This window comes from Penicillium solitum, assembly GCF_028829755.1.
Source record: "Penicillium solitum strain IBT 25940 chromosome Unknown utg000005l_segment0_segment0, whole genome shotgun sequence".
NCBI lineage: Eukaryota > Fungi > Ascomycota > Eurotiomycetes > Eurotiales > Aspergillaceae > Penicillium > Penicillium solitum.
In genome coordinates this window covers 1563755-1579849 of record NW_027072125.1, presented here as the reverse complement: position 1 = coordinate 1579849, position 16095 = coordinate 1563755, and the positions used below count along the sequence as shown (strand labels likewise).

General features: G+C 47.0%; 5 protein-coding genes across 5 annotated transcripts; 2 read left to right on the top strand and 3 right to left on the bottom strand.

Annotated features, from left to right (window-relative positions):
* Window positions 1–627: 627 nt before the first annotated feature.
* On the top strand, window positions 628–2271 carry N7455_008217 (uncharacterized protein; the record flags this gene model as incomplete). The annotated part of the gene is made up of 8 exons (XM_065605834.1): window positions 628–835; window positions 978–1114; window positions 1167–1249; window positions 1305–1402; window positions 1477–1700; window positions 1782–1979; window positions 2031–2161; window positions 2247–2271. The coding sequence occupies 8 exons, from the start codon at window positions 628–630 to the stop codon at window positions 2269–2271; spliced, it is 1104 nt and encodes a 367-aa protein (XP_065460783.1).
* A 1019-nt stretch (window positions 2272–3290) lies between these two features.
* Window positions 3291–3587, bottom strand: N7455_008216 (uncharacterized protein; the record flags this gene model as incomplete). The annotated part of the gene is made up of 1 exon (XM_065605833.1): window positions 3291–3587. One exon carries the CDS (start codon window positions 3585–3587, stop codon window positions 3291–3293), a length of 297 nt encoding a protein of 98 aa, XP_065460782.1.
* Window positions 3588–3596: 9 nt separating this feature from the next.
* Window positions 3597–6471, bottom strand: N7455_008215 (DUF3638 and DUF3645 domain-containing protein; the record flags this gene model as incomplete). Its single annotated transcript, XM_065605832.1, has 2 exons — window positions 3597–4567; window positions 4620–6471. The coding sequence occupies 2 exons, from the start codon at window positions 6469–6471 to the stop codon at window positions 3597–3599; spliced, it is 2823 nt and encodes a 940-aa protein (XP_065460781.1).
* A 748-nt stretch (window positions 6472–7219) lies between these two features.
* On the bottom strand, window positions 7220–12796 carry N7455_008214 (uncharacterized protein; the record flags this gene model as incomplete). Its single annotated transcript, XM_065605831.1, has 4 exons — window positions 7220–9172; window positions 9359–11789; window positions 11841–12408; window positions 12499–12796. The coding sequence occupies 4 exons, from the start codon at window positions 12794–12796 to the stop codon at window positions 7220–7222; spliced, it is 5250 nt and encodes a 1749-aa protein (XP_065460780.1).
* Window positions 12797–14868: 2072 nt separating this feature from the next.
* Window positions 14869–16095, top strand: N7455_008213 (alpha/beta hydrolase family protein; the record flags this gene model as incomplete). Its single annotated transcript, XM_040961534.2, has 1 exon — window positions 14869–16095. One exon carries the CDS (start codon window positions 14869–14871, stop codon window positions 16093–16095), a length of 1227 nt encoding a protein of 408 aa, XP_040808023.2.

The window sequence follows — 16095 nt, the reverse complement described above, 5'->3', positions numbered from 1 at the left end:
CCGTTTTTGGGAGGGCTTGATCATTATGGGATAGTTTAGTTCAGATCTGAAGCGAAAATGGCGCTGTTCTAGGAATTTGTCATAATTTTTTGTTTTTGTTAACCTGGTGAACCCGGAGTTTGCCAATTGAAATTCCAGAAGAATAGAAATGAGTCCTCAAATTTAGATCAATAGTTTTGCGTCTCTTCGTCGATCATTTGCGGGGAGTGTTAAATAACATCAATAATAGCACTTATTTCGTACAAATTGCCTTCCTGGACTCAGCGTAGATGATCAGCTATATCTATAGCGTTGTGTATTTTACTTACAAATACCCCTTCAATTCCAAAATCACGCAATAAAAAGGTGTTCTGTCTTGTCATATTTTACCGCTATTTAGGATGCACGTAAGTGGAGATGACGCGGTATGTTAGTACTACCTAGGTACATGCAGGTAGTTATCCCTATCGGTGATACATTATGTTGTAGCATACATATGTATTTATCTCCCTTAATTGAACCCATAGCTAGGGTGATAGCCCTCCCTTTCCATCCTCTCCATCCCCTCTGCCCAATTTGCTACCTAGGTTGCCTGTTGAAATTGACTTCTCGTCACAACTGCAACCCTCAATTCAGAAAGTTCAGGGAATGGTGGAACACGAATTGTCGGACCTTTCCGCGGGCCCAATTGGCCATGACAAAAATGGCGAAAAAAAAGGAGACTATCTGAGCAACGAAGACTCTCCTAACAACGAAGCCTCTCTGAAAAATGAAGCCCCTCCGAACAACGAAGCCCCTCCGAACAAGGAAGACTCTCCGAACAAGGAAGACTCTCCAAACAACGAAGACTCTCCGAGTAATGAAGACTCTTCAGATGAAGTCCAGAAACCAGGAATGGATTACAAGTTCTTTATTACCGGACTATTAGGCAAGTCAGCTATCACATCCAACAAGAACCCTCTGGAGCTGTAAAACTCGATCTAACCTGACATGGATAGGCGTCTTTCTTGCCTTTGCGGACGATACTTTTGTTTTCACTACCTACGGTACGATCGCGTCTCACTTTGGTCACGGCTCCATGGGACCATGGCTGGTCACGGCATACAATTTAGGATTTGCCGTCTCGTTACCCGTCGTATGATTGCTATTTCTGATACCTTTGGCATTACTGGGCCTGACAGTGGCAGTACGGACGTATCTGCGACATTTATGGCTACAGATACCCAATTCAAGCGGCGTATTTGATCTTCTCTATTGGATGTGCAATGTCGTGAGTTGGGACAAGTAAAATCCCCAGGCCAAGAAGGTGACTTACTTTTCTTAAGTGGATTTGCCAGCAATTTGTGGATTGCCATTGTTGGAAGGTTTCTTTCTGGTGCTGGTGGCTCGGGGATGACGGATTTACTCGTTGTCATTGTCAATGGTGTGTGGGATTCTACCCCGGAAACGAACCAGTCAATATAAGGGCTATGGATTGTACTGATGATCGAAATACAGACATGGTGCCGCTAAGAAAAGCTACAGGTTTACGTGCATACATATCGATCGTCATGACTATTGCTGTCCCGGTCGGTGCCCCGTTGGGCGGTGCTTTGACTCAGTGGATCGGCTGGAGATGGGCCTTTGTTTTGCAAATTCCAATCGGCCTCCTTTGTTTAGCTATGGCTTCCTGGCGACTGAGAAGAATCAAAAAGAGGAGCGACTCTCAGAAGCAGGGAGAGGTATATCCTCGACCGGATTTTAATTTACTAGGGATCTTTCTTCTCGGTCTCTCCGTCGCTTCAATAATGACAATTTGTCAGTTCTCAGGTGAACTGAAATCCAAATTAACTATTGGGTTACCAATTGCATCGTCGATATTCTTCGTCACCGTCTTGCTTTTTGGAATCAACGAACGGTACTGGACAAATGCCCCATTGGTTCCGATAAAGTTGCTCAAGACGAACAACATCGGTGAAATGTATCTTGCACAAATACTTCTTCTATTCAGCTACGGAGGTGTAGGTCAGCCCTACCTCACATAACGCACTTTAACTGACCGGCTCGCACAGATCTCCAGTCATATCACAGAATTTTGGATCCGGACAAAGAACTACAACAACAGCCTCGCTGCTGCATGTATCCTGCCAGTCGTATTTGGAAACGTTCTGAGCGCAGCTATCGGTAGTAGAATCGTGCAGAAGTATGTATGCCGTCCTTAGGTGATCCCCGATAATTCCACTAATCCACCATTAGGACTGGGAGATACAAGACAATTTTAATTACAGGCTGCGTGGTTGCGATAGCCAGTAATGCATTGATAGCCGGACGATGGCCACATCGACCATTATATTGCGATATGATATTTTATGCTGGCATGGGCCTCGGAGTGGGTAGCATTTTCGTATGTACCTTCACAGCATTGTCAGTATCGGTCCCAAGTCAGATGACAGCCACTGCTATGACGAATTATTATCTCTGCCAGCAGTTGGGACTGGTAGTGGGTGTGTCTGTGGTATCTTCAGCCAGTCGGGCGGTTTTTGAAAAGGGTCTGTCCCAGGACATTCCCCTGAGCAAAGATAAATCCCAGGTTTGTGTTCAAATTTTGCTTGGCCCCTTTTATCTAACGCTTCTAACATGGTCACAATTCACAGCTTGTTGGGCACGTTTTGAATGATTTTCGATTTGCTTTTACCTTGTCTGAATCCATTCAGTCGATTGTGAGACATTGTTTCTTGCAGTCTTTTGGGGTCATGGCAGGTATGGCAGAACTTCTCGGATCGCTATTTTCCCAGCTAACTTCGGTATAGCAATATCCTGCGGCGGCTTGGTTCTGGTCCTTCTTATATTCTTGAAGGTGCCTGAGAAGCGACTTGCAAAGTAGTGTTGAGGATCTAGTAGATGTTTTAGGTGTCATTCGGCCATCTACCTATCTCAATCTGACTATGTCGAAAAAATCTCGGGCCGCTTCGGTTTGGAAACCTGTAAGCCAGTTGCTACGCCTATGGATGAAAAGCAAATTTTGATCCTGTGATCCGGCAGCAATGCTACAAAAGCTGAAGAGACAGCATTCAAGGTTTATATTGTTATGTGTAGGGGCCGTATAACCCCTCCGACGATTCGGCTTCTACAGAAATATGCATATCTCGCACCGATTTATAGCCAGGGCAGAGTTATAAGGGAAATAGAATCAGCTAGAAGTGTTAATATTTAATATACCGACAAAGGCAATACATTAACAAGAAGAGAATATGTAACAAGTAAACATTTGAAATTCAGAAGTAGGAAACATTGCATAACTACGTCAACACAAGCGAAAATTTGATCTCAAATCAAAACCATTCGGCACCCAACGGCATGGCTTTGATGATTGTGCCAACGTGTGATTGTTGGTATCCATTTCCTTTAGTTCGAATATGAACCAGGGCAGCGAGGAATGGGAGCGGACTTTTAACAAAGGCCGAGTCGACAGGCCATTCGAGTTCCAGGCGGGCAAAAAACTTGACGAATCCCTCATTGGTCATGCCACCCTCTGGAATGTCACCAAGACCATCTGTGACAAGTCCCAAAAAGGAACGGAAATTCTGGTAATCTTCGAATGAGGCGAAGTAAAGACTCCCAGAAAACATCTCTAGACATCAGGTCATGGTGTCGTTAGGCTGCGTTGGAATGTTCGCACCAATGCCAAAGAAGTCAAGATGGCGGAACGACCGCATGGGCTTTGTTAGCCGCGGGGCGTAGATGTTAAGTCTGGCATTCTGTGATTTGCGAACGATATTTATGAGCTCATTGGCTTCCCACTGACTCACGATAATGAGAACATCGCTGTGGACACTGGACAGAATCCAATTCACCTGCTTGCAGAAGTCATCCATGGGGTCGTTTGGGGAAATCTCCACAGTTTCATTGAAGTCCAAAGTGGAATACAACCCGGAGCCCAGCGAATGTGGATGATACAGCTTCCCAGCAGATGTGTTGGCCAGACCGTGGAAGGCTAATGTGACAGCCTTGGACGGTTGATTGCCGGGGAACTCGCCGAATTTGGCAAAATGCCGGATATCGTCATGAAGATTGTGTTTGCAAGGCGTGTATGACGGTGGTCGAGAAACTTGTTGTTCTCGCTCCACCTCACATGCGAGTTCTCGTTCCTGTTCTTCGTGAAGATACGCAGATGTCACGACGTGTTCCGCAGTGGACTGCAACGTTTTCAACAACTCCTGAACTTCCCCGTACTTCAAATCCCCTTCTGTTATGTTGTAGGTGTGTGTACTCTCTTCATACTCATTCCATGGTGCGTAAAGCTGGGAGAGTGTCCGGGCTTCACGCTCCTGCATAGAGCTGGCTATTTCCCTGGCGGGGTTCCTTTGTTCCACAAGCAAATCCCAAAGGCTCATTTTCTTATGGTATTGAAGTCCCTGGTTTGCCCAGAGGGGGCGTAGATTGTCCAGAGTCTGGCATGTTTGAATCATAGACCACTTTAATACGTCTGCTGAAGTGAAGTCTCTGTCGGAGGATATCCCCAAAACAAACCTCATGTTGTTGCTGACCTCCGGCGGGATTAGAAATAGAAGCGACTGGCACTTTTCGAGACCGCGAAGTCGGTTGCAGGCTGAGACAAAATTAGAACTTTCTTCAAAACATATTGAGACTGTGCAGCTTACCTTGTACAAGTCTATCCTTCGTTAATCTGGGTCCAAGAGTGACTGCAGCTCGCGTCGTAGGGGGTAACTTCAAATCTACCCCACGTGAGTGATGCTGATCAAGGAACACCAGGCAAGCTCCCATTCGTTGTCGGAACGAAGATGAAAAGAGAGTCTCGACATGTCCCTCCCGGTCAATAACCATAATCTCGTCACTGTGGTTGAAGAAGATTGCCGCCTCAACATCTCCCTCGGGGGTCATTGAAAGCCACTTTTGAGCGACCGATTGGTTCCCAGCCTCCAGGATTTGGGCGCCAACATCAATCAAAACTCGAACAGGCCGGGTCATGGTTGAGTGCTGACCGGTGCGGACTACGAGCTTCAAGAGCCCATCAACATCCAACTGCAAGCCTTCCTCGTCCTCCGCCAAGATACATTGTCTGTTGACCTCTCGCAGCAAAAGGCCCAATACCATAGCATTGATGTGAAGAAGCTCATCAAGATCCCGTTGGCGAACTGACAGGGGTAGGAGAAACCGGTTGTCATTTGTACCACTGAATCCTGTCGTCAGTTGCAAACCACGGCATGCAGGGATATCCCACGCAGAAGACGAGAGCTTCCGCGGAAACTCCCTCGCTTCTCTGGAGAAAACAAAGTGAGATAGGTAAAAATCCAGTATCTCTTTCTGGTATCGTAGAAGAGGGAACGGAGTTTGACTGAAGGTCTGATCGTCCTGAAGGTTCACACCCGAGTTTGTCTGTAAACCAGCGGGCAGATCATCGAGGCAGAGGGAGACCCAATTCTGGAACTCCGTGGAGGGATCGTTTAGTTTAGCCAAGAGAATGAAGCAGTCTCTCAGTTGCTCCTTTGTCAGTCCCTCGTAGTAGTAACTTAGACAAGTCAAAGTCACTGCTACATCAGGGTGTCCAAATTCTGCACTCTCGGATGGGACACCCTTCGCACGATATGGCACAGCCATCAAACATCGGGAAGGGTGAAGTCCATATTCCACTAACCAGCGTTTATCGGCAAGCGAGAACCTCAGGATGCGATGAGCAAAGAGCCCTCGTAAAACGAGAAGCTTGGTGAAAAAAATACTCTCGTCGAACTCCTCCCGGATGACGGATTCATCCTCCGTGGTCAGCTCAGAATGTTCGATGAATCTCAGCACGCTGCTTTTGATCCGTGAAGTCCATTGAATGAAAGGTAAACCGGGAATCCCATTTTCTGAAATCGACTCGAGAGTGTAACCGATCACTTGTTCGATAGCACCGGGTTTCAAAAATCGCAGAATAGGGTATCGGTAACCTGACTGATCAACCTCTATACATCTTGGATCATCACGATGAAGCCGTTTCGCCTGTATCGAGACTAGACGAAGCAAATGCTGTATCGTCTCCCAGCGACCGCTGAGCCCATCGAGAGATTGCTGTGTGCCCATGGTGTAAACCAGCTGAAGCTTGGTGTCCATAACTTCATCACTTTCGTCAATGATATCCCGGCATTTTCTTTGTAGCCAATTCTCAAGGCTGATCAGTGGCGCAAAAACACCGGGGTTTCTTTCCGCTGCATCTAGCCCAATGAGCCCGAACGAGAGTATTTGTTCAGGAAGTGCGACCAGAATCCCCCTGTTCCGCCAACATTGCTGATATATCAACTGCAGCTGGCTAACTGTGCTAGAACTAAGTTCACTCTGTCGGGAAAAGGGGATGTGGTAAACGCGTCGATTGACCAGACCCCCAAGCCGCTGAGAAAGAAGCGCATCACTTTGCCTCAAGAGAGGTTTCAAGACGATTATTCTGAGAAGATCATGGCCATCTGCTAAAACTGCAGCCACCATAGGTGTAATGACAGAAGTCTTACCTTCACCCATGTTGAGTTGAAACACAGAACTTTTACCATCGTCTGGTTTAATCATCCGAACTGCGACTTCCACCTGGCGCTTTCGAATGGTGATGTTGTTTTCGATTTCTAAAAGTAGCCAAGTAGGATAGATCAAAGGGTCCCACTCCTCATAACCTGGGTTTTCTGCATCCCTTAAGAACCCGTCGATATCGTGCTTTTCAATGCAGGAAATCAACCGCTCGCAACGACGCAAGGCAGATATTGACTTCCCGAATGCCACAAGCAACGACCTCCACTGGGCGGGAATTCTGGTCCATTGGTCAGAAGCCAAAATAGAAAGAACAGACCACACGGTAATAGACGGGCTGACAGTGTCAGTGTATAGTGCACCTTTCTTCCCACTAATTGTCAACGCGTGAATTATCTTTTCCCAAAGCGAGTCCCTGTCTTTCTGGATCTCCCTTTGATGTGAAAGAAGTGAATTAGTTTGTGTCCCCCAGTCAAAAGACTCGGAAAATTCAGAACTTCCAGTTGAAGGTACTGAAGGTGAGAAATCATGCAACGCTTAGACGCTGTGATTTATCCCATTTCCGTACTCTTGTTCGCATGGGCTCGAGCTAGCCTGGAAATATTTTGCAAGGGCCCAAAGCTCAGGAGTCGGTCGAAAAATGGAAGAAGCCCCATGGTAAGCGATTGGACTAAATAGAGACTCAGGAGGATTTGGGCAAGACATCTGGACTAGGTCAAAGAGACTGGGTGGCTGAAACGAACTGTATTCAATCTCCCTGGGGGGTGGGTACATGGGATGTGGGAACAGGCTCCACGTTGTAATTTCCAGAGTTGGATGGTGGCACTTGGCTTTGTACCTGGCGCAGAAACTCAAGGAAATTCCTATTTTGGGTCCAGTTGCTGCAGAGTATTTTGCATTTTTCGTATGCCACCGCTCTAAGAACCCGTGGAATCAAATTTTGAGATGGAAGCTGAGGAGCTTTGCACGGCCACTGCTCTCTTATATGCGACGCACATAACTGGACAACCCTCTTCTTTTGTCCTTCCCACTCGGCTTCAGCCTTTCGGTCGTTCTCAGCTTGTTGTGCTCGAGTGAGATGTGGTTTTTTGATCTTGGTGAACATTTGATAAGACTTTTCAATTGCATTCTCAACTTGAGCAAGGACAAGATTCTCCCCTAGGGTAAGATCCAGCAATATCATCGAGTCGCGTGGCACTGCAACATTTTGGCATTTCTCTGAAAAAGCAACCTGGAGTAACTGACGGAGGATCGACTGGTCGATTTTCCTACCAAATGCAAGGGTAGAGAACAAGGAAATCAAGAAGTAGGTGTGTCTAGCTCGAGAGCTTGACCGACAGACTTTGTACAAAGCCACCCAAGAGCTCTGAACCGACTGCGCTAGAATTTCCGAGAAAGAGGAATAGGTAAAATCAAGTGAAACTAAAGAAACATCTTTGAATTGCCTCATCGTTGCCACCAGGGTTGATGAATGATCAACGGTAGTAGGCCAATCTCTAATCAGAGCCGTGATGCGATAAACATCCTTGCTGCGGACACTTGTGATGTCGCAATCGCGAGATATGTAAATGTTCTTGGTAAACAAAGTAGAAGGTCCGCTGAAGCCCGAGCTTCTCAGCTGCTCGTTTCGGCAACGGGCACGCCTCAATAGATCCTTACTTCCCGGGTAAGAAACGTAGGTTTCCCTCAGTTTGGAATCATAAAAGTGTGAACATTGTTCAGATGACTGAAGGATCTCTTGTGACAAGAGCTGGAAGTCGTCATGTTGGGCAAGTTGACCTAAGTTACTAGACCATATGACAGTTTGCATGACACTGAGGTGTCGAGGATAATAGTCGCGGCGCGGCGTAAGGGCTGCAATCCTTTCCAGAGTCTCGACACAATCATCGGGAAGCGGGAATGACGATCTTAAAGATTCTTGTCGTAGAATACGGATAGCCTCTTCAGTACCTGGGCGGCGAGTCAACCCATCAGGAACAGGGAAAGACGTGAGCGTGTGTAAGTGGGCTTGGTACAAGATCGCCAGGGAGTAAGATCCTCGGAGAAGTTGCAGATGTTGGTCCAAGGAGTAATGCATGTATTTCACCCGATTTCCCGTCGGAAGTTTTATGTTGACCGCAACATGATGATCCTTCCTGGTAACAACTGGGTATCCGTAAGGAACAATGACCGATTTGTTATTGGAGGGATCGATGAGGACCAGTTTATTGTTCAGGCCGTAGAGGCAGCCGATGTCTTGGTCCACATCAATTAGGGCACCGAACTCTTTCGATGCCACACATCCATCAGCCCTGACCAGAAATTTCAACCGCAAGCGGCTCAGTTCTGCCTCCAACGTTCCCATGGTTGTCTGGATGACAACAATTTCCTCTTCTGCATCAAGAACCTTCAATATGCGGGCGATTTCTGTAAAAAGCGGGCTGCGTATATCAACCAAGCTCTTGGAATCTTGTTGCATGACCATCTTGCTGGGTACACAAGGATCAAAGGACAAATGCCAGTTGCGGTTGCAAGGTTTCCATGGTTGGTTCAAAGGACGAAATTCAACAACCCCAGTCTCCAAATCCAGCCAATGGAAGCTTTCAGAGATGAATACTCGAGGGAAGTCCTTTTCGAGGACATCTTGTGGTATAAGTTGCAAGATCCGTGAACCCTTGCGAGTCTTGATCGAAAGCCTTCCACTCTGCATCCCAAAGTGAACCTGTGTAAATTGTCAGATTGCATTTTATAGATCCTTTTAGCTGCAGAAGGCTTACTTCAGATTCGTCAATGGGGTGTGACAGGACGAAAGATGCCCCGGGCAAACTCGACGGTATCACCGGAATAATCCTCTGCTGAAACATTAATACACCTTCCCGGATACAATAGAAATTTGTTGTAAAATTACCGCCCCGAAAAGACGTTGGTAGAGAGCGTTGGCCGTGAATTCAGCTGGCAACCTCCCCGGGGGATTTCCATCCACCAGAAGTTCACCTGTGAGATAGTTGAAGTGGACTCGTTGCTCGAATCCTTGGATACTGTTGCTTGTTGTTGTGGTTACCCAGCTACCACCCTCTCCGCAAATACTCCAAGTCCTGGATACTTCAAGACAGCTTATGCTACTCTGAATTGCTTCATTCAATCCAGAGGGGCATTTCGTAATCATGCAGATCATCTGAGATCTTGATAGGGAACGGATCCTTTCCGCATTCTCCAAGCAGACCTTTATCCTGTGAGGAAGGGTGTCTTTTTCCGAAGGTGAGTTTTCGAAGAGCAAAATGGAGCATCGAACGAAGAAAAACACGTCTCGGGGAGTTTCGATAACCGTCTTCAAAAAGATCGAATCGACATCGTAAGTGGCCTGGCAGGTTGCGGCAATTTGAAGTATGAGCCCTTGTTGATCTCCTTTTCCGTTCTCTCCATCATGAAGATAACTTTGATTTAACTCATCGCACCAATCCATCGCCACTTGTCGACATTGACGTAGAAGTTCAACCGCCTTCTCAACCGACGGCGATCCGCCCGACAACGCGAGAACACGAAGACCAAGTGTGACGATGAGATCAAAGGTACAATGCTCATTCCAATTCTTCTTGATTGTCATCAACCTCTCCTCTAAAAGGTTAAGCAGACAGTCACCAAAGCCTGTATCCTCAAAGGCTTGGTGTGTAACTCTCCTCACAGATCCGGACGGTGTTCCAAGTTCCCAAGCAGCTTGTTTAATAAGAGAGACAACGGCTTCCTCGTTTAGTGACAATGCTGACGATGCTAGGTTCCGCACAATGTTGTACCATTGAAGGTGCTCCCCAGAGCGAAGGCACCCGTATGCCTCGAACTCATGCAAACTGAGGATTTCGTCACAATCCGTTTGGGTTGCCATTACCTGATTCTGGGTGTGAAAGGTAGAACTCAGGGTGTGTTGCAGATTGGAGTACGCACCAGAAGGGAGTTGGATAGTGCACATGTCCTTGACGGTCGGGTAATCGGTCTGCTCAATCACCCAGCCGTTCGCGACGTTGTCGAAAAGCCTCAAACGAAGTCCGTTGTGTATGCATATCTGATCGCATGAAACGGGGAATTTGTGCCTTCTGTAGTGAGTTTTGCCCCACGATTTCGTATTTGAGGCCAGAATGAGGTTCGAGTTTCGTCTGACCGCGAACGCTTGAATCTCTTCATATTGAAGCCATTCGACTTCCTTGTCGTCAGCAACTACTGTTCCCCTTCTTCCAACCTCGTGGAGAATCTTCCAGGTAGCGTTCCGCCACGATGCAAACCAAATGGGAACATTCAGTTCAAATACAGCAGTCTTTTTCTCAACCGGATTTGTTGGAAGTGGCCATTCGTGGACTTGTATGGAAAGGGACGCAGCTTGTCCATTCAATGAACACTTCTCGCATTTGTGGTTAAAGTGAACATATTCGTCGTCCTGGTTGTAGCCATAATAATGCGACAGTCGTTCCCCTTGTTCGCATAGCCGTTTGTATTCGGTACTTAGCCTCTCCCATTCCGCGCGTTTTGATGATCGAGCTTTATCTGCATGCTCCTCGATTTTGCACTCAAGTATTTGATGTTCTTCTGAGCTTTCAAAATACTGAAACCCAAAGCAATTCGGTGCTGGGTCACAGAAGATGCTAGGATTTGATTTGACCGCTTCCTCGTACCGTGCGTTGATGTGGTACTCGATCTGTCTCGCACGTTTCATTTGATCCAGCTTGGGAAGCAGTAGAGGCTTGAGGAAGTTCTGGGGGATTCCAGGAGAGAACTTCCCCAGCAGGGGACAGAGCCGAAGGGCCATTCTGTCAAGCACTACCCACAATTCCAACACTACAAGGATCATCAGTGACGTGGCTTGTGGGTTGAAGGTGTACTTTGGCCGCGCGAGATGCAAGTACTGTGAAATGGTGTTTTCAAGGCCACGACACGCCTTTCCGTCCTTCCAAGCGGGCTGACAAATGAACCAGTACTCCAGGTGCTCGTCAACCCATTGCTCGAATTCGGCGAGAGCCGTGATTGATTCAAATTCCGGAACAGGAAAGGCATTGCTCCAATTCAAGCGCGGGGTATAAGTCGGACGAAATGCTGTGGGCTGTACCTTCTCGGGGGACGAACGCATTGCGACTTGAAAATAGTCTTTACAATGGAGCAGTGATATGTGAAGATCGTCTTGCGAGGCTGATGGTGGAATCGGCGGGATCGTCACTCGGTTGGATGCCTTGATATGTTCTTGAATGAAACCCAATCTTTCAAGCAAATCCGTGCTTGTGGAATGTACCCGTTCAGCAACAAATGGAAACACTTCGTCTTTCAGCTTGCAAATCCGACGGCCAATCCGAGCATGACTGATTTTCCAACAGTCCACAACTTCATCGGAATACGCGGACAGAGCTCACTTTGCTGCTAGTGTTGCCATGAGGTACAAAATAAAATTCTTGTACTGAATGCGACATTCTGTTTCGGGGAAGCATCGCCGAAGAACCAACTGAAGAGCGACTCGAAGGGCTAGCCAAGCTGGAGAGCGCCTCCACGGTAGCAAAGCAGACATCCAGTTGACCTCATCTCGCACACATTTCACAAGCTTTGTCTCTTCATTCTGTGTTCCGAGTGCCAGAAGTTGGGTCATCAACCCTTCTGTCACGAAGCCAGGATGGATGGTTTCGCGGATTTCGTCGACTTGGGTTCCGCCTTTCGTGCTTTTTGGCAGCATGTCAGATACTTCTTCGGATGCCAACTGCGAGATTGTGAAGGCCAGGTAGGAGCGGAACATCGAATCGACAAGCTTATCTCCTGAGATGGCGACACTAACTCCAGGGAACCGACGTAACAGTCCCCCAGAAGAGGATAGCACTGGTTTACATTGAGGGGACACCTCAAAGGCATCCACGAGGAGACTATCCTTGTATCCATCATAGAAAGCAACCCATCCGCAGTTCTGCGCTCTGATGTGACAGGCAATAGCCCCTAATCAGGTTAACTCTATGTCGCCACCTCAAATGTACTTTGGACAGAAGATCCAAGTGCGTGAAATATGGAAGAACACAATCAGCTTACCGGTGATTTTGATTTTTGACAAAGAATTCTCCAATCCAAGCTGTGAAATTCCCTGTTCTCTATGCAACTCAATCCAGCTATCCAACATGTTCCTGGCCAAGGCCCATCGCTGCTGGAACTCAGGGCTGCCATTCTGGATAAAGTCTTGTAACACACTCCTAACCACGACGATCATGCGGTTCTCCAACTGAACGAGGTTGTCTTCAGCCTTCTGTGGGAGCTTGAGGGGGAAGAATATGTGATGAAAAATGAAGGAGGACAGATCCTGATCGACATCCATGGCCTCACTTTGAGACATGTTGAGAGAGGTATGCTTGAGAAGAAGAGGTGTATGGCAGGTTAAGTCGAAGGGATCAAGAAAAGTACAGTGAAGGAAGAAATGGGGAGGTGGTGGGGATTGGGAAGGTGCGAGATCTGAAGGAGAAGTGAGTATGTATGAACACCCCGCGCTCCTCAAAGCGGAGAATTACTTCAGAATTTGCTGTGATGATATTCATAGATGTCTCATTCTCCAAATTATTTGTTATTATCCGAACTTTAATAATAGCCCTGGAGACTACCTACGGAGTACGTCTGGGCATACATAATCCGATACCCATTTGGGAAATTGGAAGATATATAAGCACTCAGCACTCATGTATATTCTATCTTGCCTAATGGTATTCAGGTCTTCAGAAACTACCTAGGGACAAAGTTATTACATACAACCAAAATATCACCCAAAATAACTTTCGAGGGATTTTGCCTTTCATCCCATTCTATAGGTTGCAACAAATCGTCTAAAGAGGCATCTACTCAGAGCCAATCCCACTCCATTTGTGACCCACGATACTAGAGATACCTCCACTGTGGTGCCCTTCATCTTTCGTGCATTTTACTGTTTTCTTTTCTCATGGCAGTGGAATGAACAGAGTAAAGCCCTACCCAGAATAATCAAACGACACTTCCCGCTTCGAGGCTGCGCCTACTGCACAATGTATGTAAAGCGATACAGCGCAGTAACTATTTAGGCCAACTAGACAAAGCTTATTCATCAAACACGTTTACATAGGTAGCTCATAGTGCAAGACATAACAAACAGTTTATGTTGTGTTATGGAAATATTAGTTAACAGAAGGTACTACGTCAAGACATGTAATATTCGGACTCTGGTTTGCTATCCAATATTAGGTATGGGATTTGTTGACGGTGAATGATAAAGCAGAGAGGTTAATGAACCAGATACCGAGATGACAAAGGTTTATCATCCCTCAATTTCAATCTCGAGGATGTGACAGTCCCCGTCTTGAGCGTGGCCAACCTGGGCGGGAGCTTACTGCATCTGCGAGGGAATGTGCTTGGATATCTTTGGGCAGGATCAGACGATATCTTCAAAGGCCAGAATCACATTCACTTTGGCCCCAACTTTGTCAATTACATCACTTTACCCATAATTCCGAGATAGTTTATTCCTGGTTTTGTTTTACAGATATTAGTCGTAGCACATACATGAGCCCCCCATGAATTGGCTGTGGGTTGGGTTGGGCTTCAAAGGTTAGGCTCATAGCCCTCTGCTGGTTGGGCTTTGGGGCCGAACCCCGGGCCTATTTATGGGCTTTGCGGAACACTAGGCCAGACGTGAGGGTCAGCCGGAGATATTGGGCAATTGGAAGTTTGATATGTCATCATTATTACAGCCCCTTTTCCCTTCTGCATATTGATATAAATTTAATACATTAAATAGTGATAAAAGCTAGTGTATGGTATTTGGATCGCTCATTTGTGGGAGCCATCGATTCGGGCCGATTCCATCCCAGCTCCGAATTTATTGCCACCAAGTTCGGTGGTGTAGGGGGGCGACCTAGGTATCTATAGATGCCCAGGTGGATACCATACTACATTACATAAGATGGTCAAGAACCCTGCCCGTCAATAGACTGCGGCTAACTACGTAGGTACGGTGGACATAACTACCTAAAGCAGTATATGTATGCCGCAAGCAAAGAATGTGCCCCCCGTAGGCTTTCTTATTAATTGAATGCACTTCTAAGTATCAATTAAATGCTCGTGTAAAGTATTAACTAAATGCACATATATGGCATGTAAGTTGATACAATTATAGATGTACCTAGAAAGACTGTATGACTGTACCTAGGTACCTAAATTACTGCCTGGCAATATTAACCAATGAGAGAGTTATGTGCCGGTGGCATACAAGGTTAGTCGCCCGTAGTGGTGGGGACCTCGGGAACCTCAGATATCATGACGTCCGCATTGCCAGCCTGCGCCCGTGATCATCCCCAGAACTTTATTAAGGCCGTCGTACGGTCAGGTCTGCTCCATACATTTTTATCTTTCCGAAAAAAACTACCTCATTCCCTCAGGCTTCCAATGGTTATCGATCACTTTTTCAAATCGAACGAGTCCTTCAGCTATGAAGCGCTTCGTGCGGCAGGCTACAGCAATTATGGTGGTGCAGATCTCGCTGAAGTGATAGCCATCTGCTCCAAAATCCGACCTGGCAACGAAGATGACTGGGTGCAGGAATGGCAAAAGGCTGCGGAACGCGCAGCCTCACGCGCAGTGAAGTCCAAGTCTGTGAAAAACTACGAGAGCGCCTATCAGGGATACCTTCGTGCATCGAATTATTTTCGCACTGCCGAGTTTTTTCGACGAGACAACGTTGAAGAAGACAAAATATCGCAGTTTCTCTATGCAAGCTCGGAGAACTCGTTTATAGAGGCCATGGAAGTGTCTTCGTTCACTTACGAATCCATCGCTATTCCCTATGAAGGGACAACGCTTCCAGGATATTTCGTCAGCCTCGACAACACGAAGACGCCACGTCGTACCATTATTTTCAATGGTGGTTATGACTCGACTATGAGCGAAGGGTGGTTTGCGATTGGAGCGGCAGCTCTAGCAAGGGGTTATAATTTCCTCGCCTTCGATGGCCCAGGACAAGGGGCGGCTATTCGGAGACAGCACCTGTATTTCCGACACGATTGGGAACATGTACTCACCCCTGTTGTCGACTATGCTTTGACTCGGACAGAAATTGACGCCAATGCTATAGCCATCTTTGGGTGGAGCATGGGTGGATATTTAGTGGCAAGAGCAGCTACGCAGGAACATCGAGCCCGAGCCCTTATCCTGGATGATGGAGTCTACGATTTTGGTGCCGCGTTCCGAGCCCAACAGCCCGCATTTCTTCAAAACCTGATTGATCTCGAATATGATGCAACTTGTGACTGGATCTTTGGCTGGGCGCAATCCTTTTCGACAGGTGCTCGCTGGGGTCTGCAGAATGGAAAATGGACGTTTGGAGTGCGTTCCGTCTCGGAATTGATGCGCGCAGTTAAGAATTACACCTTGGAGGGGTTGAGTCAAAACATCGTGACACCCTGCTTGGTACTTGATGCCAAGAATGACCATTTCCTGAAAGGACAGCCAGAGGAGCTTTGTAAAAGTTTGCAGTGTGAGCACGAATTCGTCAGCCTGCCAACAGACGAGGGCGGCGACTCGCATTGCCATCAAGGTGCTTTCTTTCGATTGCATCAAGTCATCTTCGATTACCTGGAAGAGCGCCTTGTGTCGGACGACCAAAGGACTAGTTAG